At 45.9% G+C, this 23,816-nt stretch overlaps 2 protein-coding genes across 7 annotated transcripts in view; both read left to right on the top strand.

Annotated features, from left to right (window-relative positions):
• Positions 1 to 23,816, top strand: part of LOC132589100 (oocyte zinc finger protein XlCOF6-like) — a 235,415-nt gene that overhangs the window by 107,706 nt on the left and 103,893 nt on the right. The window lies entirely within an intron of this gene.
• LOC132588824 (zinc finger protein 345-like) overlaps positions 4,369 to 23,816 on the top strand; it is a 35,855-nt gene continuing 16,407 nt past the window's right edge. Inside the window, exon 1 of the mRNA XM_060261275.1 lies at positions 4,369 to 5,896. Within this exon, the coding sequence (XP_060117258.1) occupies positions 4,369 to 5,896 (1,528 nt within the window). The remainder of the gene's footprint in view (positions 5,897 to 23,816) is intronic.

Below are 23,816 nucleotides of genomic sequence, written 5' to 3'. Positions count from 1 at the left end.
ATGGATGAGAGAGACTGCAGTGGAGACAGACGAAGGGCTGGAGACGAAGGGCTGGAGAGTTTCTCAAGAGGATCTCCACAGAATTGTTTCTTTCCGAGTGAACTGGCTGCGAGTGAGTATGTGTCACCATTAAGAACATAAGAGATGCCATGTTGGATCAGGCCAATGGCCCATCCAGACCAACACTTCGTGTCACACAGTGGCCAATATCTGTGTGCGTGTATATACACACACACACACACATATATATAATGTGGCTAATAGCCACTGATGGACTTCTGCTCCATATTTTTAGCCAATCCCCTCTTGTGGCCGCCACCACCTCCTGTGGCAGTGAATTCCACATGTTAATCACCCTTTGGGTGAAGAAGTACTCCCTTTTATCCGTTTTAACCTGTCTGCTCAGCAATTTCATCGAATGCCCACGAGTTCTTGTCTTGTGAGAAAGGGAGAAAAGGACTTCTTTCTCTACTTTCTCCATCCCATGCATAATCTTGTAAACCTCTATCTTGTCACCCTGCAGTCGATGTTTCTCCAAGCTAAAGAGCCCCAAGCGTTTTAACCTTTCTTCATAGGGAAAGTGTTCCAGCCCTTTAATCATTCTAGTTGCCCTTTTCTGCACTTTTTCCAATGCTATAATATCCTTTTCGAGGTGCGGTGACCAGAACTGCACACAGTATTCCAAATGAGACCGCACCATCGATTTATACAGGGGCATTATGATACTGGCTAATTTGTTTTCAGTTCCCTTCCTAATAATTCCAGCACGGCGTTGGCCTTTTTTTATTGCAATCACACACTCTCTCGACATTTTCAGTGAGTTATCTACCACGACCCCAAGATCTCTCTCTTGGTCAGTCTCTGCCAGTTCACATTGCCTCAGGGGAATGGGCAAAGAATAGCCATGGCGGATTTCTGCTTTACTCCTTAGCAACTCTAGGTTGGGTAGAATGATAAAGTCCTCTGAGTAAGCAGGGAGGGAGGGAAGCCTTTTGGGGCCTGAGATCTTGGAAACTCTGCCTGGGGCTCAGTTAAGGGCTGCACTGTCCTTAAATACTGGACAGGGCTAGATTTTTAAATGGGATTCTGTCAGGCTTATTCAGTCGAGGAAGAAAATAGTATTTCTTTTATCTGATATTGATGCTTATATCTCCCCGAAAGTTTCAGTCTTTGCCCTTGCAGCAAATAAAATACGTGCCAAGGTGTTAATGCGAAGGGATAACTTTCAGATTTATGTTATTGTTATTGCCGTTGTATTGCACCCATTGTTATACCCTTGTTATACCTTACACCAGGGGTGGCCAAGGGTAGCTCTCCAGATGTTTTTTTGCCTACAACTCCCATCAGCCCCAGCCATTGGCCATGCTGGCTGGGGCTGATGGGAGTTGTAGGCAAAAAAAAAAAAATATCAGGAGAACTAGCGTTGGCCACCCCTGCCTTACACTATACTTCGTACATTTTAACTTCTAATTTACTATCCTTTATTCTTGAGATTTTGTAGATTTGTAACAGCCAATGGCTAATTACAATAAATTAACTGAACGGAACTGAAATACTGGATATTCCAAGGCAAGCTGAGGTACTTACTTAAGAACTGTTCTGCTGTATGAGTCAGATGCTCATCAAGTTTTTCCTACTGTGGTCAGTAACATGTCTCCAGGCCTCCACTCCTTTGCCCCAGCAACTGGCATTCTTGTGGGAGTTCCCTTAGAAGAAGATGGAAGATATTGGATTTATATCCTGCCCTCCACTCCAAATCTCAGAGTCTCAGGACGGTTCATAGTCTCCTTTCCCTTCCTCCCCCACAACAGACACCCTGTGAGGTGGGTAGGGCTGAGAGGGCTCTCACAACAGCTGCCTTTTCAAGGACAGAGTCTCAGAGCGGCCTACAATCTCCTTTCCCTTCCTCCCCCACAACAGACACCCTATGAGGTGGGTGGGGCTGAGAGGACTCTCACAGCAGCTGCCCTTTCAAGGACAGAGTCTCAGAGTGGCTCACAATCTCCTTTATCTTCCTCCCCCACAACAGGCACCCTGTGAGGTGGGTGGGGCTGGAGAGGGCTCTCACAGCAGCTGCCTTTTCAAGGACAGAGTCTCAGAGCGACCTACAATCTCCTTTCCCTTCCTCCCCCACAACAGACACCCTGTGAGGTGGGTGGGGCTGAGAGGGCTCTCATAGAAGCTGCCCTTTCAAGGACAGAGTCTCAGAGTGGCTCACAATCTCCTTTATCTTCCTCTCCCACAACAGACACCCTGTGAGGTGGGTGGGGCAAGAGAGGGCTCTCACAGCAGCTGCCTTTTCAAGGACAGAGTCTCAGAAGGCCTACAATCTCCTTTCCCTTCCTCCCCCACAACAGACACCCTGTGAGGTGGGTGGGGCTGAGAGGGCTCTGCCAGCAGCTGCCCTTTCAAGGACAGAGTCTCAGAGTGGCTTACAATCTCCTTTCTCTTCCTCCCCCACAACAGACACCCTGTCAGGTGGTTGGGGCTGAGAGAGCTCTCCCAGAAGCTGCCCATTCAAGGACAACTCTGCCAGAGCTATGGTTGACCCAAGGCCATTTCAGCAGCTGCAAGTGTAGGAATGGGGAATCAAACCCAGTTCTTCCAGATAGGAGTCCGCACGCTTAACCACTACACCAAACTGTGGTGTTCGCTTTGTGAGGTCCTGACTTCTCCCCTACCCCAACGGACACACGTTATCAAAGTCTGAAAACCAGGTCCTCTTCTCTTTCATCACACCTGGAAGATAACTCTCTGTTCAGTTGCATGACTAGAAATTAAGATTTTTGTATTTGTGCTTTCTTTCATGAGAGCCAGTCTGGTGTAATAGTTGTCTGGGAGAACCAGGTTTGATTCCCCACTCCTCCACACGCAGCTGCTGGAGTGACTTTGGGTCAATCACAGTTCTAGAAAGAGGTGTAATTTCAAGAGGAGTTCTCAAAAGAGTTCTTATTCTTAACTGTTAAGAAACCTAATGACATAGACATCAATCTCCAATCCTGACTTTTATTGCCTTTGCTGTTTTTTCTGCCCAGTCAACCCAAACCAACGATTACCAGATTCCAGCTTGTTCTTTCATTTGCTAAAAACATTTTCAATATTATGCATACTAATTAACTGCCCACTCTCTATATATGTAGGACTGTTAATTCCATCCCATACTATTATCTGATGAAGTGTGCTTTTAGCACACGAAAGCTTATATTCTCAAAACTTTCTTGGTGTTAAAAGTGCTACTGGATTCCAACTTTGTTCTGTTGTGGGGAGAAGAAGGGAAAGGAGATTGTAAGCCACTCTGAGACTCTGTCCTTGAAAGGGCAACTGCTGGGTGAGCCTTCACCACCACCACTCACCTCACAGGGTGTCTGTTGAGGGGGAGGAAGGGAAAGGAGATTGTAGGACACTCTGAGACTGTCCTTGAAAGGGCAGCTGCTGATAGAGCTCTCTCAGCCCCACCCACCTCACAGGGTGACTGTTGTGGGGGAGGAATGGAAAGGAGATTGTAGGCCGCTCTGAGTCTCTGTCCTTGAAAGGGCAGCTTCTGTCAGAGCTCTCTCAGCCCCACTCACCTCACAGGGTGACTGTTGTGGTGGAGGAAGGGAAAGGAGATTGTAGGCTGTTCTGAGCCTCTGTCCTTAAAGGGCAGCTGCTGTGAGAGCTCTTTCAGCCCCACCCATCTCACAGGGTGTCTGTTGTGGGGGAGTAAGGGAAAGGCGATTGTAGGCCGCTCTGAGACTGTCCTTGGAAGGGCAGCTGCTGGGAGAGCCCTCTCCAGCCCCACTCACCTCACAGGGTGTCTGTTGTGGGGGAGGAAGGGAAAGGAGATTGTAGGCTGTTCTGAGAGTCTGTCCTTGAATGGGCTGCTGCTGTTAGAGCTCTCTCAGCCCCACCCACCTCACAGGGTGTCTGTTGTGGGGGAGGAAGATAAAGGAGATTGTGAGCAGCTCTGAGACTCAGATTCGGAGTGGAGGGCGGGATATAAATCCAATATCATCATCATCATCATCATCATCATCATCAAGGAAGAGTTGTGGCCACAGTTCAGGAAATAAAATGCACATTCATTAATCAGGTGTTCCTGATTGGTGGCTTGGCTCCTTGTGTGACTTGACCTTCTTTATTCCAGGAGGAGACGCTGAGGAATCATTTGGGAAATTTCAGGGCTTTTCGCTGGAAAAAATCCAGAATGAACAGGCCAAAGGAAACTTGGGAAATAGAGATGGATCACAGAGGCTGGAAGGAAGCTGCACGGTTAAGAGGTGGGCGAAGTCCATTTGCCATGAAGGGAACTTCTATGAAATTCCAGTCCTCAACAGTCTCCAATGGACTCATTCAGGAGTTAAGCCATTTATCTGCTCGAAGGGTGGGATGACGTTCTCCAACGGAAGGAAGAGCAACGTCTGTTTTCCAAACCACGTTATAATGAAGTCATGCAAATGCAGTTACTGTGGAAAGTACTTCAGATACAGGCTACAACTTCTCGTACACCAGAGGATACACACAGCACAGAAGCTTTTCGAATGCTCAGAGTATGGAAAGAAATTCAGTATGAATTCCAGTCTACAAAAGCACCAAAGAACCCACACTGGGCAGAAACCGTTTGAGTGCTCAGAATGCGGAAAGAGATTCAGTAGGAGTGGCAGTCTTCAACAGCATGAAAGAACCCACACAGGGGAGAAACCTTTTGAATGCTCAGAGTGTGGAAAGAGATTCACTGTGAGTTCCAGCCTCCATCAGCATGAAAGAATCCACACGGGGGAGAAACCTTTTGAATGCTCAGAGTGTGGAAAGAGATTCAGTAGGAGAGACCGTTTTCAACAGCATCAGAGAACCCACTCAGGGGAGAAACCTTTTGAATGCTCAGAGTGTAGAAAGAAGTTCAGTAGTAAGAGCAATCTTCATCAACATCAAAGACTCCACAGAGGAGAGAAACCTTTTATATGCTCAGAGTGTGGAAAGAGATTCACTGTGAGTTCCAGTCTTCATCAGCATGAAAAAATCCACAGAGGGCAGAAACCTTTCGAATGCGCAGAGTGTGGAAAAAGATTCAGTCTGGGTTCCAGTCTTCAAAAGCATCAAAGAACCCACACAGGGGAGAAACCTTTTGAATGTTCCGAGTGCGGAATGAGATTCAGTGTGAGTTCCAGTCTTTATAAGCATCGAAGAACCCACACAGGGGAGAAACGTTTTGAATGCTCAGTGTGTGGAAAGAGATTCACTCAGAGTTCCGGTCTTCAAGAACATAAAAGGACACACACAGGGGAGAAACCTTTTGAATGTATGGAGTGTGGAAAGAGATTCAGTAGGAATAACAATCTTCATCAACATCAAAGACTCCACAGTGGAGAGAAACCTTTTGAATGCTCAGAGTGTGGAAAGAAGTTCAGTAGTAAGAGCAATCTTCATCAACATCAAAGACTCCACAGAGGAGAGAAACCTTTTGAATGCTCAGAGTGTGGAAAGAGATTCACTGTGAGTGGCTACCTTCAAAAGCATCAAACAACCCATACTGGGGAGAAACCTTTTGAATGCTCAGAGTGTGGAAAGAGATTCACTATGAGTTCCAGTCTTCATCAGCATGAAAGAATCCACAGAGGGGAGAAACCTTTCGAATGCGCAGAGTGTGGAAAGAGATTCAGTCTGGGTTCCAGTCTTCAAATGCATCAAAGAACCCACACAGGGGAGAAACCTTTTGAATGTTCCGAGTGCGGAATGAGATTCAGTGTAAGTTCCAGTCTTTATAAGCATCGAAGAACCCATACAGGGGAGAAACGTTTTGAATGCTCAGTGTGTGGAAAGAGATTCACTCGGAGTTCCGGTCTTCAAGAACATAAAAGAACACACACAGGGGAGAAGCCTTTTGAATGCTCAGAGTGTGGAAAGAGATTCATTAGGAGTGGCCATCTCCAAGAACACAAAGCAACCCACACAAAGGAGAAACTTTTTGAATGCTCAGAGTGTGGGAAGAGGTTCAGTCAGAATGGCACTCTTCAAAAGCATCAAAGAATCCATACAGGGGAGTAGTGTAGGAATGAAGACTCTCGACACGTGTTGAGGGGAGAATGCGTCTGCCTTGCTTCTTTGAGCAAGGGTTTATTTATCTCTGCATCAGTTGCCCCCAAAATAAAAATAGCTTACAGCATCGGACAGACAAAAGCCCTAACAGAAAGTCATCTGTCCATGAGGTCATGTTTTCACAGTCTAGAGGAACTAATACCAGCTCAGCAGTTATCAGGAATAAATTTATCTGAGGACCGCAAAAATGTAGTTTGAACACGGGTGTAAGAATCTTGTGTTCTTTTGTCAGCAGAAGGAAGCAAGAATATGAGTGTAAGATGTCTGCGCCCTTTAGCCTTTCAGACACAATGTGGGTGGCTCAGGCCGATATGCCAAATACACGATCCACCCATATTTCTGTCTTCAGGCTTTGTGGGATCTGGGGGCTCAAGCGCATGAGCCCCACATCCCACTCTCTTCTTTTTTATATGACTGCTTACAAAGGGCAGCAAAATGACAATTTGGTTTTGACATTCCCAGGAAGGACTGACTAATAAAGATGGGGTAAGGGTAAGCCTTAGGTGGGAAACAAACAATGATAGATTTATGCATTCTCACTGGCACATCTTAGTTTTTAATTTTTGTCCGTCCAGAAAGGATGCATGTATGGGGGTGAAGGGTTATTTAGGGGCATACTTTTGGCTAGGCAGGCCAGCCTTCCACTACAGAGCTGTTTAAGTCTCCATCATGGGGCTGGGTATGCAGGCTAGCGTGAGAGGGCCCACCATGTCTTTTGAGGCTAGGCTACCCCCTAACGTGAGAGGGCCCACCAGGTCTCTGTTGAAATTAGGCTACCCTCTTTATATAATAGCACCCTGGTATCAGTTCTCCCCCTTCCTGCACTGTACCATTCCTGGAGAGTGTAGGCCAAATTACATGATGTGCTCTCATTTAGGTTTCAACCTGGGTTAAAACACAGTTGAGACAAGAGGGGGATGGGAATGTCAATTACCAAAAAGTAAGATCTATATGTATGAGGGAAAGCTGTGTGTCTTGGTATTGAAATTTTTTTTATCAATAAACAGTACTAGTTATGATGCAAGAATGCAAGATGAATGTCTTAACTTCTAGGCACATAAGCAATAACGAGGGACATGTGCAAGTGACATGTTATAAACTGAATCAGTTCATGTGCCTTTATGGCAAGTAACATATTGTAGCCTAGGTGATCAAGATGCACACATTCAGACACAGGTGAGAGCATGGCCAGAAATGGGCAGTCCATACTGGCTCATTATTACAATATAAAAACCATTTTACTGTTCGTTTCTTGTTCCCCTCCCCCCTTAGTCTAACAAAAGGTCTTCTTTCTTGAGTTCATGGAGAGTTTGCGTGCTTTATGCATGACAATCTTTTCACAGGGAAATGTGTTTCTGTTGCAGCCATAAGGAATTCTTTTTATTTGAAAGTACAACTTGGAAGTGGCCATGTGGCTGCTTATTGTGATCTCGCTGGGGCCTCTAGGCTTTTGCTGGGCAGAGGAATTTTCCTGGAAATCAGTTTTTTCCCATAACTCAATTTGGATGGGGTTTTGGGGGAGACCTTCCTTTCAACATCAATGAGGCATGTCCGGGCAATTTCAGGACCCCTGGGTAGATATGGAAGAGCCTGGAAAACACGCCCTGAGCAATCACACCAGGAAAATTAAAATGACTTTAAATAGTGAACAATGAGAAAAATAACAACAAAAAATTAAAACCTGCAAGATTAAAAATATAGCCCATTAAATTAAGGTCATTTCGGAAAAGTACATGTACCAGGAAGTTTGATGAATCAAATTAAGTGCATATAAGGTATCAACTTTTAAGTTGAAAGCCTGTGTGAATAGTAACGATTTCAACCTGCTGCACTGAGCATTGTCACAAAGCAAAGTGTGTCTTTTACACTCCCCACCCCCCAGCAAATTGGGTACTCATTTGATCAACCTGAGAAAAATGGAAGGCTGAGTAATCTTGAGGCAGCTATCTGAATCCAGCTTCCACCAGGATCAAACTCAGGGTGTAAGCAGAGCTCAGGACTGCAGTACTGCAGCTTTAACACTCTGCACCACGGGGCTCTTTTTGAATCCAAATTAGCATTTTCCTTGGCCAATCTCATCATCAGTTTTCCTGCTGCATCAGGATTATCAACCTGTCTTCTGATTGCTGCCTGAAGACAATCGATAAAGACTAAACAAGGCTCTTGTGGCCTGTGACAGATAGTTGCAAAACTACGGGCTGGTTTCCCTTCTGTAGCTACCTTAGCAAAGTCCTGTAAAGTCCTGTAAAGCACATTTAGGCACAACAGCAAGGTTTGTATAAGCCCTATTAGAGTCATGCCCTTGAACTTCAGCCAAATTTTTTCCTGTCAAATATACAGGGCAAATAGACAACATTTCTGCCAATTCTGGGACATCTTCCAATTTAGCCTGATCAAGTTCCTTCTCTAAAACTTCACAGACCATGCGTCCCGGGGCGTTAGATGGTGGGCCCACGGGGGGATCTGGTGGTGGAGAAGGGGGAAAAGGAGGAGGAAGAAGAGGAGGGGCAGAGGGCACAAGTTGAGCACCAGTGCATTTGAGGGAACAATCTTTAGAGAGCTGGCTTGGGTTAGAAATGGGCATAAACTTCTCTACTGCACACCTGCATTTATGCCAGGTTTGCAGAAGTTCAATAGAAGCCCGGGGCTCTGTGTAAAGGGTCTTCCCTATTTTCTCCCAGTCCCGAAATTTAAGGGAACCTCTCTTTGGATACCGTGCACATTGCTTACTGATCTCTTGCAACAGAGTCTTGAGTTGGCCATAAGTCACAGACCCACTGGACCTTTGGATCAAAAACTTTAACTCACCTAAATGTTTCTGCTCAGCCTGAGAAAACTTTCCACCCATTACTTACCAAATGAAAGGGGTCGTTTGAAAACGACGAAATGCGCATGTGGGGCCTCTTCCAGGCGTTTGGTAAGTAGAGCTGAGCTGCTGGGCTGTGCCAGGTGATACCTGAAAGCAGGAGCCCTCCCTTCTCCTGGGAGCTGAGCTGTCCCTGCTTCAGTGAGCTGTCCCTGTTCCGAGCGCCACACGTAGGAAGGAAGACTCTCGAATGAAGTCGAGGGGAGAATGCTCCTGCCTTGCTTCTTTGAGCAAGGGTTTATTTATCACTGCATCAGTTGCGCCCAAAATAAAACTAGCTTACAGCATCGAACAGACAAAAGCCCTAACAGGAAGTCATCTGTCCATGAGGTCATGTTTTCAGTCTAGAGGAACTAATACCAGCTCAGCAGTTACCAGGAATAGATTTATCTGAGGACTGCAAAAATGTAGTTTGAACATGGATGTAAGAATCTTGTGTTCTTATGTCAGCAAAAGGAAGCAAGAATAAGAGTGTAAGATGTCTGCGCCCTTTAGCCTTTCAGACATAAGAACATAAGAGAAGCCATGTTAGATCCCAATGGCCCATCCAGTCCAACACTCTGTGTCACATAAGAGAAGCCATGTTAGATCCCAATGGCCCATCCAGTCCAACACTCTGTGTCACATAAGAGAAGCCATGTTAGATCCCAATGGCCCATCCAGTCCAACACTCTGTGTCACATAAGAGAAGCCATGTTAGATCCCAATGGCCCATCCAGTCCAACACTCTGTGTCACATAAGAGAAGCCATGTTAGATCCCAATGGCCCATCCAGTCCAACACTCTGTGTCACACAGTTGCGAAAAAATATATATATATACACACACACACACACACACACACACTGTGGCTAATAGCCACTGATGGACCTCTGCTTCATATTTTTATCTAAACCCCTCTTGAAGGTGGCTATGCTTGTGGCCGCCGCCACCTCCTGTGGCAGTGAATTCCACATGTTAATCACCCTTTGGGTGAAGAAGTACTTCCTTTTATCCGTTTTAACCTGTCTGCTCAGCAATTTCATCGACACAACGTGGGCAGCTCAGGCCGATATGCCAAATGCATGATCCACCCATATTTCTGTCTTCAGGCTTTGTGGGGTCTGGGGGCTCAAGCGCGTGAGCCCCACAGAGTAGGGAAGATTTGTATCAAACAGAGGGGTGCAGACTTCAGGCTGTTAGAGTGAAAAGCTAATTATAGTATTTGTCATGATCCTTGGCCCTGTTAGGCCTATAGGCTCCAAAGAAGCCTGCCTAGGAGTTACTACAGAAAGCCTACATCTCCCAGGATCCCCTCTGTCCCTCTGATCGGTGACAAGGTTTTGGAGGGAAAACTGGACCACAGACGGGTGGGACCTGGGAGGAGACATAAAACAGCCAAGCACATACAGGGTGTATTCTCTCTGGGAATGGCTGCAGGAGAGAAGACGGCAGGAGGAATCCCTTATCCAAGGGGCGAGTTTTGGTAATAGAGGAAGGGAATGTCTAGCTAAATGCATCAGGGCTTCTGTTTATTTGCACCAACCTTTATTGTATATATCAGGGGTGTCGAACATGCAGTCCGGGGGCCAGATCAGGCCCTCAGAGAGCTCCTATCAGGCCCCTGAGCAACTGGCTGTCATCTGCTTCCTTCTCCCTCTCTCTAGCTTCCTTCTGCATCTCAGCTTGCTTTGCAAGGCTTGCTCAATCGCACAGGAGCTACAGAGCAAAGCCTCTATTTTCTCCATTGGCTGAGAAAGGAAGGGGGGAAGGCAGAAGCTCTCTCAATTGCACACCAGAGCTACTGAGCCAAGCCTCTCTTCCTTTATTGGCTGAGGCTCCTCTTCCCCCCCCCACCCCCCGCACCCAGTCCCCTGGGGAAGGAAGGAAAGAGCCAGAGCTTCCTTTGCTCAGTTCCCTGGATCCCATGGGAGAAATGCAAAGAAAGCACCTTTAAGACCAACGAGTGCTAACATTTTAAGCGCGTTTTAAGTTTCTTTAAAAATATATTTAAGAACATAAGAACATAAGATAAGCCATGTTGGATCAGGCCAACGGCCCATCCACTCCAACACTCTGTGTCACACAGTGGCGAAAAAATTTATATATACACACACACTGTGGCTAATAGCCACTGATGGACCTGTGCTCCATAGTTTTATCTAAACCCCTCTTGAAGGTGGCTATACTTGTGGCCGCCACCACCTCCTGTGGCAGTGAATTCCACATGTTAATCACCCTTTGGGTGAAGAAGTACTTCCTTTTATCCGTTTTAACCTGTCTGCTCAGCAATTTCATCTAATTGTGTTTGTCTGTGTCCTTTGCAAAGTTTATATCTGTACTACCTAATCTCAAATAGGTATGCACATGACCCAACCCAGCCCGGCCTGGCCCAACAAGGTCTCATTTATGCCAGATCCGGCCCTCATAACAAATGATTTCGACACCCCTGGTATATATATTTTACTGTTTTTATGCACTTATTAGTTGAGCACTGTAAATAAACTGCTGTTGTTATACTGCTTAGGTCCTCATGTCTCCTCGGTCACATTTAAGAGGTATTTATTAATAAGGAAGATACAGGGCTGGTTGGACGTTCTGGGCCCTCCCACGTAGACCCTTCCCAGAGTGGTGGCAGCCAGTAGAAGGCCCTCCTAGGCCCCTGCTGTGTGACAGTATTGCATAGAATCATAGAGTTGGAAGGAACCGCTGTTGGAAGGAACCTCCAGGGCCATCTAGTTTAACCTCCTGCACAATGCAGGGAATTCACCAGTACCTCCCCCCCCCCCAGACGCCCATTGATCCCTGCTCCATACTCAGAAGATGGGAAACAAAAACAATAGGAAAATTTATGGATGAAAAATATAAAGTTCACAGCTCGTCGAGCAGTATAAGAAAATCAGTATAAAATGTTTTCCTTGGCACATTATCCCCAAATACATTGAAAATATGGCTCTCTCTAATCTCCTTTTAAAACTGTTATTCCCGTGAGCAGCGCGACATCCTCCGGCAGCAAATTCCACATTTTAATCTCTCTGTGTGTAAAGTAGTGTTTCCTTTTGTGTGTCCTGAACCTACTGCCCATCAGCCTTATTATAGGCCGAGTCGTTTGGGAGAGGGAGAAAATTTTTTCTCCCTGTTCTCCATTCCAGTCAAAATGTTAAAAATAGCTACCGTGTTCTTTCTTAGTCATCTCTTTTCTGAACTGAAGAGTCCCAGACTCTTCAGCTTTTCCTCTTAGGGAAGGCACTTCCACCCCCTAATCCTCTGAGTTACCCTCTGTGCTCTTTTCTTTCGGCGATACGAAAGGAATGTACACAGCATTCTATGTGAGGCTGCACCACAGATCTACCCGGGGGTATTGAAATATCCTTTGTTTTATTCTCAGTCGCTTCTCTTGGAATCGGGGCCGGTGCATGAGAGTAGGCAAAGTAGACACCCGCTTAGGGCGCCACCTGACCTAGGGGCACCACTGGACACCTCCCTCCCTGAGACGCGTGACTCTGGCTCCTGACCGCTGCCTCATCCTCTCCCACCGCCAAGCTGCCCCCCTCTCCCCAACGTGCGACTTGGGCTGCCATCTTGTCCTCTCCTGTCACCCTCCTTCCTGGCCTGGCCAGTGCTTATTCTCACCATTTTTTAAATAACTTATCCCATTTTTTTTGGGGAAAAAGTAAAATCTAAACGTCAGGAAATTAAAAATGTGAAAATGTTCAAGTTTGGTGCTCTTCACTTTCCCTGCAATTTTGTTTTTACAGTCGGAGGAGGCGGGCGTTAGTGGGTGACTCGCCTAGGGTGGCAGAAAACCTAGCACCGGCCCTGTTTGGAATCCCTAACTTTGAAATTTAAATGGAATGACTTGCCAGGGTGCTGCTAATCGCTTTCTGGCGCCCATTGATAAGTAAGCTTTGGAAACCATTTGGTTTCTCAAGTGTCGGAGAGCTGTGATATTAGCATCTTCCTGTTTTCCACGTTCAATACAAAAGCATCTCTTCTGGGCGTGGCGAGCAGGAAGGATCAGGCGATCCAACGTGCTCAGCCGCCGCCTTGCGCCCGCTCGGGTGCGTCTCTCTCCCTGTGGGTGTTTTAAAGAGGGCGCCTTTAGTCAGTTAACTCCTGACGTTTGGGTATCATGTGAATGGTTTCGTTCCCATGGTTCAGTGTGAGCGGCTTGCCCCACCCCATCTCTCCAGATCTCAATATTAAAAGGGGGGGGGGGAATTAATAATAATACAGCGAAGGAGAAATGCAAGAGCGAGAAGGAAACACTAGGCAGGGGAGGGGCAGAGCGCAAGGAAGCCGCTTCTAAGAAGAGAGGGGGTGGCTCCGGATTTTTTTGTTTTTTGCAAAGGGGGGGTGTTTTTGTTTTGGGAGGGAGAGGCGAGTGCCGATCTGCCCTCCCTTCCTCTTCTCCCGGTCTGTCTCTCTCCCTCCTCCTCCCTTTAACCCTCCCCCCCCTTCCCCTTCCTTTGGTCCCCGTGTTTGCAGGAGAAGTCAAACGAGGATTTGCAATCCCGCCTGGAAACGGAACGTGAAAAGCAAAAGCAAAACGCGGCAGCAGCGACCCATAAATGACCAATAAAGCAGGTTGACTGACATGTTAGAAGTTCATCAGGTACTGGACATGGTGGTCACCATTTTTCCTCGGCTGCAGCTGGTGTGGGTGGGTGCTCCAAAAACCCCTCAAAATTCAAGGAAAGGACAAAACAATGGTCAGTTTCACTGTGCAGCATGGCCAGATTTCTTCATGCTTTGGAGAGTGGAAGCACCACATGTCCCTGGCTTCAAGGGATGCTGTGGCTACCACCACCACCTGAAGCCAAGGGAAATCACCTTACAGTTTCCCTATGCATCATGGCCAGAGTTCAGCAGGCCCTGGATATTGGAATCGCCGTTCAAACTTGACTTTAAGGGTTTGGTGCTCTCATCCCCTTGGCCCTCCCTTCACCTGCTAAAGTCCCCAGTGGCTTATAGCTCAGTATTGTGGTGGCGGGGAAGGGAGGACGTTGACCAGTGCAGCATTGCAGCAGTGAGGGATTCACCGCCCATTGGCAGAATGCTCTTTAAAAGTGCATCCGAAATTGAACAGGGCGCACTGAGCCATTCTTGGGAATAGGTGGCACCTCAACCAGTGGTGGTCCACGTTAGCTCTCTATATGTTTTTTTTACCTAAAAATCCCGTCAGCTACACCCAGCATGGCAAACCCCTGAAATGAGGCAGATGTACTGTTAAAAATCAAACAACGAATGGATTCAGTTGCAGCCTCTGTGTGGTCTGTTATGCTTATGATGGATTTCTTGGAGTGATGCTTCATGAAAGGTTGCATATCAGGCTAGCTCTTATAAAAGGCAGATTCAAATCATTTTTGCAAATTGAATGAAATGCTAATGTGCTTGAATGAACATGGCAATGAAAACGCACCTCACCTGCAACCACCCACAGGAAATAATAACTATGCAATGCTTCAAAATTGCACAGGAACAGGAAATCTTTATTTCAAGTAGAAAAAAAGGGATGACATTTGAGATGGGAAAGATTTCATGACAAGTGTAATTGGGCAACATAAAAGCAGTCAGAGAACTCCACAGATAATTACAGCTAGACTGATCAATACATTGTTGATGCTATAGGAAAGCTACAATAATACAGATTTCTAAAGGAGGTTTGCCATTGACTTTATCCTTTGCAATGGAGCATGGTTACTAGGAAATTGAATTCACAGGTTCATCCTTTCCCTTGCCCTGCCTGCACAGGAACGCCTCGGTTTATCTGCAGTTATCTCTTGCACTGAAACCTCGGGATTTCTGCACTCGACAGCACTTGCTTGCGAACGATCAATATGTTGACCACCACTCGAGCTAGCCTGAAAAATATGTCTGAGAGCATCCATTGCCTCCATCATAACCTGTGTATTTCGATCCATGGCTTGAATTAAAGCGTTTCTGTCACTCCTGCTCTCTTGAAGCATGCCCTCATAGTGGCGTTCCTTCCTCGGCATCCATGAGTTGTTGGTGTCTGCTTGTATTACTCTTCTCCTCCCTCTCACATTGAAGAAGCATCTGTTGAGCAACATCTGCCAGTAAGGAAACTCGGTGTTTCCTGAGTTTTGCTTTTTCAATCCTGGCAGAAGGTGACAAATTGTTGGGATTGAGGGTTGATTTACCACCAGTCTGATCCGCTGTGAATTGTAAAGAGAGAAAGCACAATGACATATATTTCTGCATCGATTTCTAAGGTTTTACAAATCATCAGAGAAAGCTATGGCACCGCAATGCAAAGGATAAAGAGAAGTGAAAATGTATACAAGGACAGGATTTTTAGGGAAGTAGCCCATATGCATCTTGACATCCATATTCTGCAAAACATGAAGGGGAACACAGAACGCATCCTGACAGTTCAAAAATTTCCTCTCACTATGCAGAACACCCTCATCGTACCCACCAGCAGGCATCACAGCTGTAGAAAAGGAAAGGAAGGAAAGGCCCAACCTCCCCTCCCTGGGCAAGCGGCTATCGTTTCTGGCTCTTTCTGAGGACAATGCAGTAGGACAGTCAAATTAAGAAAAAAAAACAAAATGCCCTGGACTTAGCTAGCATCTCGTTCAGCCTCTTGCAACAAAAACAGAAAGATGTGCTACTACTTTATGAACAGTAGTTGTCAAATCTTTCTCATTCATAAAGAAGGGTATTCACATCTGTTTTGCAGAAGAACCATGGAGCAGAAAATGTACTGAGCAGTTTTTCATGTATTTCCAGCCATGCATAATGTGAAACCAGTCTGGTGTAAAGGACAAATGAAAATTATGTTCTGTTTAGTTCTTTGTTTAGTTAAATATTAAAGGTATCTCATAATATCATCATTTACGTTTTCATTAGTATGTATTCTTCTCAACCAAGCACAAAAGATCCCTTCTTTAATCTACAAAGATCTGTCTGCTTCAGTTTTAGAAATACATTTTACAGGCATGTAAATGTTTTTGCTTTCTTGGTTGCTGGGAACCATTTGTTATTGCATAGAGGTAAACATTGTATAAGGGTAAACAAATTACAATTATTTGCGAAGTCAAATTCTTTTTCAAGCTTACAAATTCTTTTTTCAAGCGTACAAATCCGTTTTTCAAGCATAGATTCATTCTGGAGCAAGATCTTTAACTGTTTATTTATATGGCACATTTTTATTATGTTCTTCTTCCAAGGAGCTAAGGGCAGTTGCACAGTTCTAGTCTTTAACATTTTGTCCTCATAACCACATTGTGAAGCATGTTATGCTCTCTCTCTCAAAAAAAAAATCACTGTGCATTATCCTGAATAATGCTGAATAATGGAACAAAGCGCGCACGTAAAAGTTTCTCTTGCAAACAAAAAAATCATGCGCACCAGTTTTCTGTACAGTGAGGACATGCAAAATTCCGCCGGGGGGAGGATTATACAGTTCCCAACTGGGTCCATTTCTAAAACAACCCCCCCCCCGAAGCCCTGGCCGCGAGCAGGAAGGATCAGGCGATCCAACGTGCTCAGCCGCCGCCTTGCGCCCGCTCGGGTGCGTCTCTCTCCCTGTGGGTGTTTTAAAGAGGGCGCCTTTAGTCAGTTAACTCCTGACGTTTGGGTATCATGTGAATGGTTCCGTTCCCATGGTTCAGTGTGAGCGGCTTGCCCCACCCCATCTCTCCAGATCTCAATATTAAAAGGGGGGAAAAATTAATAATAATAAAGCGAGGGAGAAATGCAAGAGCGAGAAGGAAACACTAGGCAGGGGAGGGGGAGAGCGCAAGGAAGCCGCTTCTAAGAAGAGACGGGGTGGCTCCGGATTTTTTTTTAAAGCAGCTTCACTCCTGTTGCAGGATTTCAAGTGTAGATCGTAACGGAAAAGCAGGAGCTAGACAGGAGTGAGGCCACTTTTCAGTGTGGATTGAACCAACTGAGAGGGTAGTATTACTGGGTCTTTTGCCCAGTGCAGAATCGGCCATGGTTCATCTGGCTATTATAAAGGGATTACCTAAATTCATGCAGGCATATAGGTCTATCAGACAAGACGGTTTGGGAACCTCCACATTCAAGGGCATTATATGTAGGGTGGCCAGATCGTCCCGGTCACCCGGAAAAGTCCCTCTTTTGGGCCCAAATTCCTGCCTCCCGGGCTGGCTATACCGGGACCATTAGAAGTCCCGGTTTAGCCAGCCAGCAAGAGGAGCCGGTGGAAGCGGGGGGAGGCTGCGCTGCTGCTGCTGCTGCCTCTTCTCCGTAGCTGCTCCTCCTGAGCCCATCTCGGAGGAGCAGCTGCGGAGAAGCGTGGCAAGCCCCGAATCTGGGTCCTTCTAGGACCCTGAGCAGCAACGCTGGAGGAGCAGGAGCAGGCTGGACTTGCGCCCCGCCCCTCCACTCTCTGCAGGGGCAAAGGCGGCATGCGTGGGCCTGCTTCGCTTCTCCGCCCGGCGCCCGGCCCCTCTGCTGCGCGGGCAGCAAGGGGCATGCTGGGGCGGCCTCGGAGGAGAAGGAGGCGGCGGCGCTGAGCCGTGGCTTCCTGTTGGGGCTTCCGCCATTGTCCATGCCTGGAAGAGCGCGCCGGCGGGATGGAGCCAGAGTGGCAATAGGAGGTGAGCGGGCGGGCAGGGGGTCTCTCCACGGGGAAGGCCTGCCTTTCCCTTCCCTTCCCTCCCGCCTGCTGGGTGGCTGCCTGGGCCGCGCGGCCTGCCTTTCCCTTCCCTTCCCTCCTGCCTGCTGGGTGGCTGCCTGGGCCGCGCGGCGACCCAGGGGTCTCGGACCGGCCTTTCCCTTCCCTTCCCTCCCGCCTGCTGGGTGGCTGCCTGGGCCGCGCGGCGGCCCAGCGATCTCGGGCCGGCCTTTCCCTTCCCTTCCCTCCCGCCTGCTGGGTGGCTGCCTGGGCCGCGCGGCGACCCAGGGGTCTCGGGCCGGCCTTTCCTTTCCCTTCCCTCCCCGCTTCGCCCGCCTGCTGGCTATATCTATATCCCTGCCTGCAAGAAGGTAAGCTTTTTGTTTTCTGGGGAGTTCTGTTTGTTTTTGTTTTCTGCCCCCCCCCCCAGGCAGGCAGGGAGGGAGGGGGCCGAAAGCGGTGTGGCGTAATGTGCAAATGAGTTCCTGCTGGGCTTTCTCTAAAAAAAAAAAAAGCCCTGAACGAAACAATGGTGTTGTCAGGGTGTGTGGCATAATATGCAAATGAATTCCTGCCCCCCCCCTACAAAAAAGCCCTGTTGAAGGCAACAGCTTTCCTCCACTGTATCTGCTTTCATTTATCTGTTCTGAACTGAGTGCAAATAGACTTCATTTGTCCCATTAGTTGTCTCCTCATGAGCTTGGATGTAGATGAAACAAGTTATTTCCATTAAGCCAGGCTCAGATGTGATAGTAGTGTGGGCTGAAAACAGCAAATAAATAGTGTGTTGGGACTGGTAATTCTCAATGTGCATGCACTGTGGGGGCTTGAAGCTTGCATTTTGATCATGCATCTCCTGGAATTGAAATAAATGCTGCTTATCAAATGCATTGTGGTATTTTAAGCAGAACAGACAGGATGCAGCTTGTCTGTTTTGAGTTCTGCTAGATACGGAATGTTTTGATATTTATAACTTTGCCATCTGATGTAAGGTAGATTCTGGAGACTGGGAGGCTTCTTGGGTTTCCCAGATGGACATTCCTTTTAAATTTTAGCAAGTGAGGGAAACTGCAAATGGATGGACTTTGAAGAGGAGAGGAAGACAGACAAATGACCTGTGCTTTATGTCATGCAGCACTCTCCAAAAAATGGAGCAGGTCCTTAGAGAGGTCAGATGCCCTATAATGGAACTGACCCCAGTGTGTGTATTTTGCATTTTGTAGAGCTAGCTCATATTTTTGCCACACAATCCTCAACTGAATCAATACTTGCATGGTAAAATATCTTAACTTGTCGCAAAAAAAGTGCCTTTTTATGAAATCTTATATTCCCAGGTCTCTCTTTTGTATAAAAGTGTTGAGATTTCATTTATAAGCAGTGGTTTTGAGTGAATGTGACTGTTAGAATGTTGTCATTTGTGCAGTACCAGTCTAACAGCTTTTGGGCTGATGTTGACCAGTTTCTTAAAGTCCTCATATTTCTGACCTGTGTAGATAGGCTAGCCTGGTCTTACTAGATTTCATGAAGCTAAGCAGGGTTATCCCAGTTTTTACTTGGATGGGGATCAGGAGACTATTTAGAAAGGGTTGCTATGCAGAGGCAGGCAATGGTGTTTGTGTTTTGAAATTAAAATTTCCATAATTCTTCAATGGCTGGAGGGGATGATGGTCGACTGAAGTGGCTTCTTTTATTTACTGTCATCAGTTCTGATATTCTTACAATTTTTACAGTTTTTTTGTACAACAAGTACAATTTTTAATATACTCAAATTAATTGAATTTGGAAAGAGGCCATAGCTCAGTGGTCCATCTAGCCCAGCATCCTGCCTCACACAGTGGCCCACCAGTTCCTCTGGAGGTCCAATGACAGAGCACAGAGGCTGAGGCCTTCCCCTGATAGTTGTCTCCTGGCTCTGGGATGCAGAGGTTTACTGCCTCTGAACTTGGAGGTTCCCCTCAGTTACCATGGCTAGTAGCCACTGATAGACCTAGCCTTTATAATTTATCTGCTCCCCCTTTAAAGCTATCTATGCTTGTGGGCATTGCTACATCATCTGGTCATGAATTCTACATTTAAATCACCTGTTGAGTTAAAAAAACCTGCTTCCTTTGTCTGTCTTGAATCTATTGCCCATCAGCCTCATTGGGTGTTATTATTGTGATATTTGGTTAATACAGCAGAGTTCGTCCAGTCACAGAAGTGTGATATTGAGTGAAGAAAATAAATGTCCCAAGAAGAATATTACAAAATAAAGATTACATTTATTAAAGTAGATTCAGTTCACATTCAGGTTGCAGTTGAAAGGAAAGAAAGAAGCCTAAACTAAAGAGCATTTCTAAAACAATCTAAAGGGCACTAATCTCAAGAGCACCTATCACAAGCTAAATCTGGCACTATGTGCTTGGAAGCATGACGGAATTATTTTTACAGGAGAGACCTGTAAAGACATGTGACTCCAGGCAGAACCATGCAGAGAATGGAGAGTGTGGTAGAATGTGCCTGCTCTGGTTTGCAGGCCCCATTTCCAGCCTACCTTCTTGATTTTTTCTCCCACTTGGAGGGAGCTCCCTCCCTCCACTGGCCTGATCCAACATGGCTTCTCTTATGTTCTTATGTGACCAGAGTGTTGGACTGGAGGGGCCACTGGCCTGATCCAACGTGGCTTCTCTTATGTTCTTATGCAGGGAACCTGACCCTAGTGTCTTAGCATACTGTTGTTAACCGGTTTTAGGAGCTATGCTCCTCTCCAATAACAATGACCAGGCTGGAGACCTTCTTGTTCATAGAAACAGCTTTATTTACGTATCTGCAGATGACGGAGAGAGGTGCAGGCCAAACAAAATGCCCTCTCTGCCTATTTGGCCAAGCCCCTTGCCTTTTATAAATTCCCGACGCGATTTTTCCCTCTCTTGTTCTGTGGCAGTCTGCCATTGGCCAGAACTCACATTCTAAGCTAAGCCGGCCATTGGTCAAGGGTCTTAGCCATATAAGGCAAATCTTAAAAATTACAACATGTTTTACCCAGCAACAGGAATTATGTGCATGTCCCTTTAACTCAGTACATATTCTAGAATTTTTACCTCAGCCATTTTCTTCATGCAGTTTTGCTGAGAAGAATTTTACCAGAGAAAATGTTAGCTGCTGTCGACTAAAGATACAATGTTGTACAGAAGGGAGGGGGGATTAACTCTGAGCCTTTGCTGAGAGACTGCAGCAAGGAATGGTACAACTATGTCAGAAAGCTAGCACACAGAACTTTAAAGATTGAGGAAAGGTGGGGGCCTCCTGGCTTTTATACCCCTTCTCCTTACATTGAATGAATGAACATTATCCATTTGTTCTAACAATCCTCCCTTTTATTTTGATACCATTTTCATTCATTCACTGCAAGTCAATATATGTTTCTTGAGGTGGTATTATTTTATATTTAGGGTAATAATCTGCCTCTGCCTGCATCACTGAGATCTTAGTAGGAGGAAGGGCAGTCAAATTACAAGGTAAGTTATAATCAAATTCTATAACCTCCCATGGCCATTGATCACCTTTTAAGGTTCCCCCACAAATATAACAGTTTTTCACATTCATTGTTTTTGCAGTTTTTCCAGCCAGATCTATAAACAGGTTTTTAGTTTTTGTAGTTAAAGTTTGGTCCCATGAGTCCTTTTTAATTTCCTTCCAAAAGGTGTGATATCTCATCAAATCTGGGCCTATTACTTTTTCTTCCTTTTGTTTAAAAATCAATTTTACATTAGGGTCAATGCCTTTACTTTCAATAAATAGAACCAAGACATACTCCCATAACTTTTGTTTTGTCCATATTTCTGGTTGTAAAATTGTAAAGTTTATGGGGATGCAGGTATTAATTACAGTGCAATCCTTTTTTAATGGGACCATTTGAAGTCTAGCAGAGCTCTGGAATTTTTCCCCATTATTATTCCAAGGGCTACCAGTGTTCCAAACCATATTATCCCAGTTAGCCATATATACATTCCAGTATTTCATTCCCATATATTTGTTACTTTTACTATATGTTTTCTCCCAACTAAACCCTCCACATCCATTTCCTTTGGCATTAATTGCTTTACAAGCATCAAATAAAAAACTTATTGGGCCATTTCCTTTTAGTAGGCTCCTTGTGATCAAGGTACTGGGTGAATAATGAGAGCGGATTTCTATCCAAACCCTTTCAGAATTACTGTTTGGATCATAGCAAATGGTGTTATCACAAACAGAATACTTAGTACCCTGAAATTTGCATTCAGTTATTTCCCCAGTACAATGAAATATAGATTTATAGATCAGTGTTTGCATGGTTTGCTGTCCTTTCTTGGTGGTAACCAAACAAGGGCATTCATTTTCCTGGGTGGCAATGGCAAGGACTATGCCCAATAATTGTGCCACCAGGGAATATGAGGTAAATCTTGGTATGGATCTCAACATATTTCCTTTGCAAACATAAACTTTTTGTGATATTTTTCTGTGAAGGGGTCCTTAAGAAATATTTCCCCTGCAATAAAATCTTTTAACTGTGGTTCAAAAGGCTCAGATGAGGCCTGTGCTAGGAATAAATAAATAAAATCCAGATGCTTACACCACTTCTCCTTCCACAAGGCTATTTTCTGTAGTTATTAACCAATCCCACATTTATACACTTCCCCTTATTCTTCCATATTTCCAACCAGGCTGTTTAGGGCACCAATTACAATAATGATGGTGCCAGAAATCGGATGAGTATGCCCACCACTTTAATACTGACCCTTTCTGACCACCATAAACTCTTCCTCCTTCCCACACCTGCCAAAGATGGAGTTTCCCAAAATTTCCCTTTTCTGTAATTCCCCAATATGCGTCTTCCCATTCACTTGTGCCCCAAGTGAACTTTTCCTGAAATTGAACGTTCCACTCAATGTAACCACATGTACCCCTCCCTTTAAAACGGTAATTTTTATATTATAATGCTCACACACTGAACCTGAAAAATAAACCCGCCCCCGCATTTATTTTAACTCCTTCTCTTCAGGGTTGTCTTCAGTGCTTCTCCTGGAACAGGAATGGCTTCCCATTCGGCTTCTGGTGCTACAGCGTGTTTTGCCCTGGCGTGGTGAGTCCACCCTGCTTCTTTCATCCGGATTGCTGTCTCCGTGGTTAGAAGAATCTGGTAGGGACCCAACCACTTTGGAACCAGAGACTCTGTCTTCCACGCTTTGATGTATGCCCACTGGCCTGGCAGATAGGAATGGACCGGAGTTTCAAGTGGTGCTCTCTGAACAGTCACGCCGGCCACCCTATTTCGAGAGAGAATGGAAAACAGTGCCAGCAAGTATTTTCTCAAATAGGCATCCTTCAGTAGGTGCAAGTTGGGATTTCCAGAGCCTGGGGCTATGTCCCAAATTCCCATCCCATACAAGCACTCAAATGGTGAAAGGCCAGTGGATTGCAATGGTCTGGTTCGGATACCAAATAGTACCAAAGGAAGCACTTTAGTCCAGGGAAGCTGAGACTGGGCAGTGAGTTTTAGCAGTCCTAATTTAACACTTTGATTCATGCGTTCGGTCTTTCCCGAGCTCTGGGGGTGCCATGGTGTGTGAAGTTCCCACCGGACTCCCAAGGCTTCCATGACTTGTTGGAGCACCTTTTGAGTAAAATGAGTTCCTCTGTCTGAGTTTAAGGCTTTCAATAAACCAAAATGAGGTATAATTCGTTCTAGTAACAGCTTTGTCACTACCCCTGCTGTTGCTCGGGTTGTGGGGAAAGCCTCCACCCACCTGTCAGTTGGTCAGTCAGGACTAAATAATGTTTTACTCTCCCCACCCTAGGGAGATCAATAAAATCGCATTGGAGGCACTCAAAGGGATGGACTGCTATTGGTCGTCCACCCATTTCAGTTTTGCGGGGGTTGTTCTTGTTCGCCCTCTGACAAGGAACGCATCGGGCCACCAAAGAATTTGCAGAAGACCACACCCGGCGTCCCACAAATTTCTGCAAAAAGGTGTAAACTAGAGTTCGAGTTCCCCAATGTCCTCCCTCATGTAAAGCTTTAAGTACTTCTCTTACCACACCCTCAGGTAACCATTGTCGGCCATCTGGTAAGAGATAGACACCACCTTCTAATTTTGCCCCTTGCTTTTCAGCAAATTCCTTTTCTTTGTCTTGGTATTTAAAAGGAGGCTTTGGCTCAATTCCCGTAGGAATCAATGCGGCTAGTCTCTGGGGGGGGACTACATTTGGACTCATGGCTGCTTTTTTTGCTAGTTCGTCTGCTGCCCTGTTTCCTTGTACTTCTGGG

Source organism: Heteronotia binoei, chromosome 21 (genome assembly GCF_032191835.1).
Source record: "Heteronotia binoei isolate CCM8104 ecotype False Entrance Well chromosome 21, APGP_CSIRO_Hbin_v1, whole genome shotgun sequence".
In the NCBI taxonomy this organism is placed as follows: Eukaryota; Metazoa; Chordata; class Lepidosauria; order Squamata; family Gekkonidae; genus Heteronotia; species Heteronotia binoei.
This window is presented reverse-complemented; position numbering and strand designations above follow the sequence as displayed.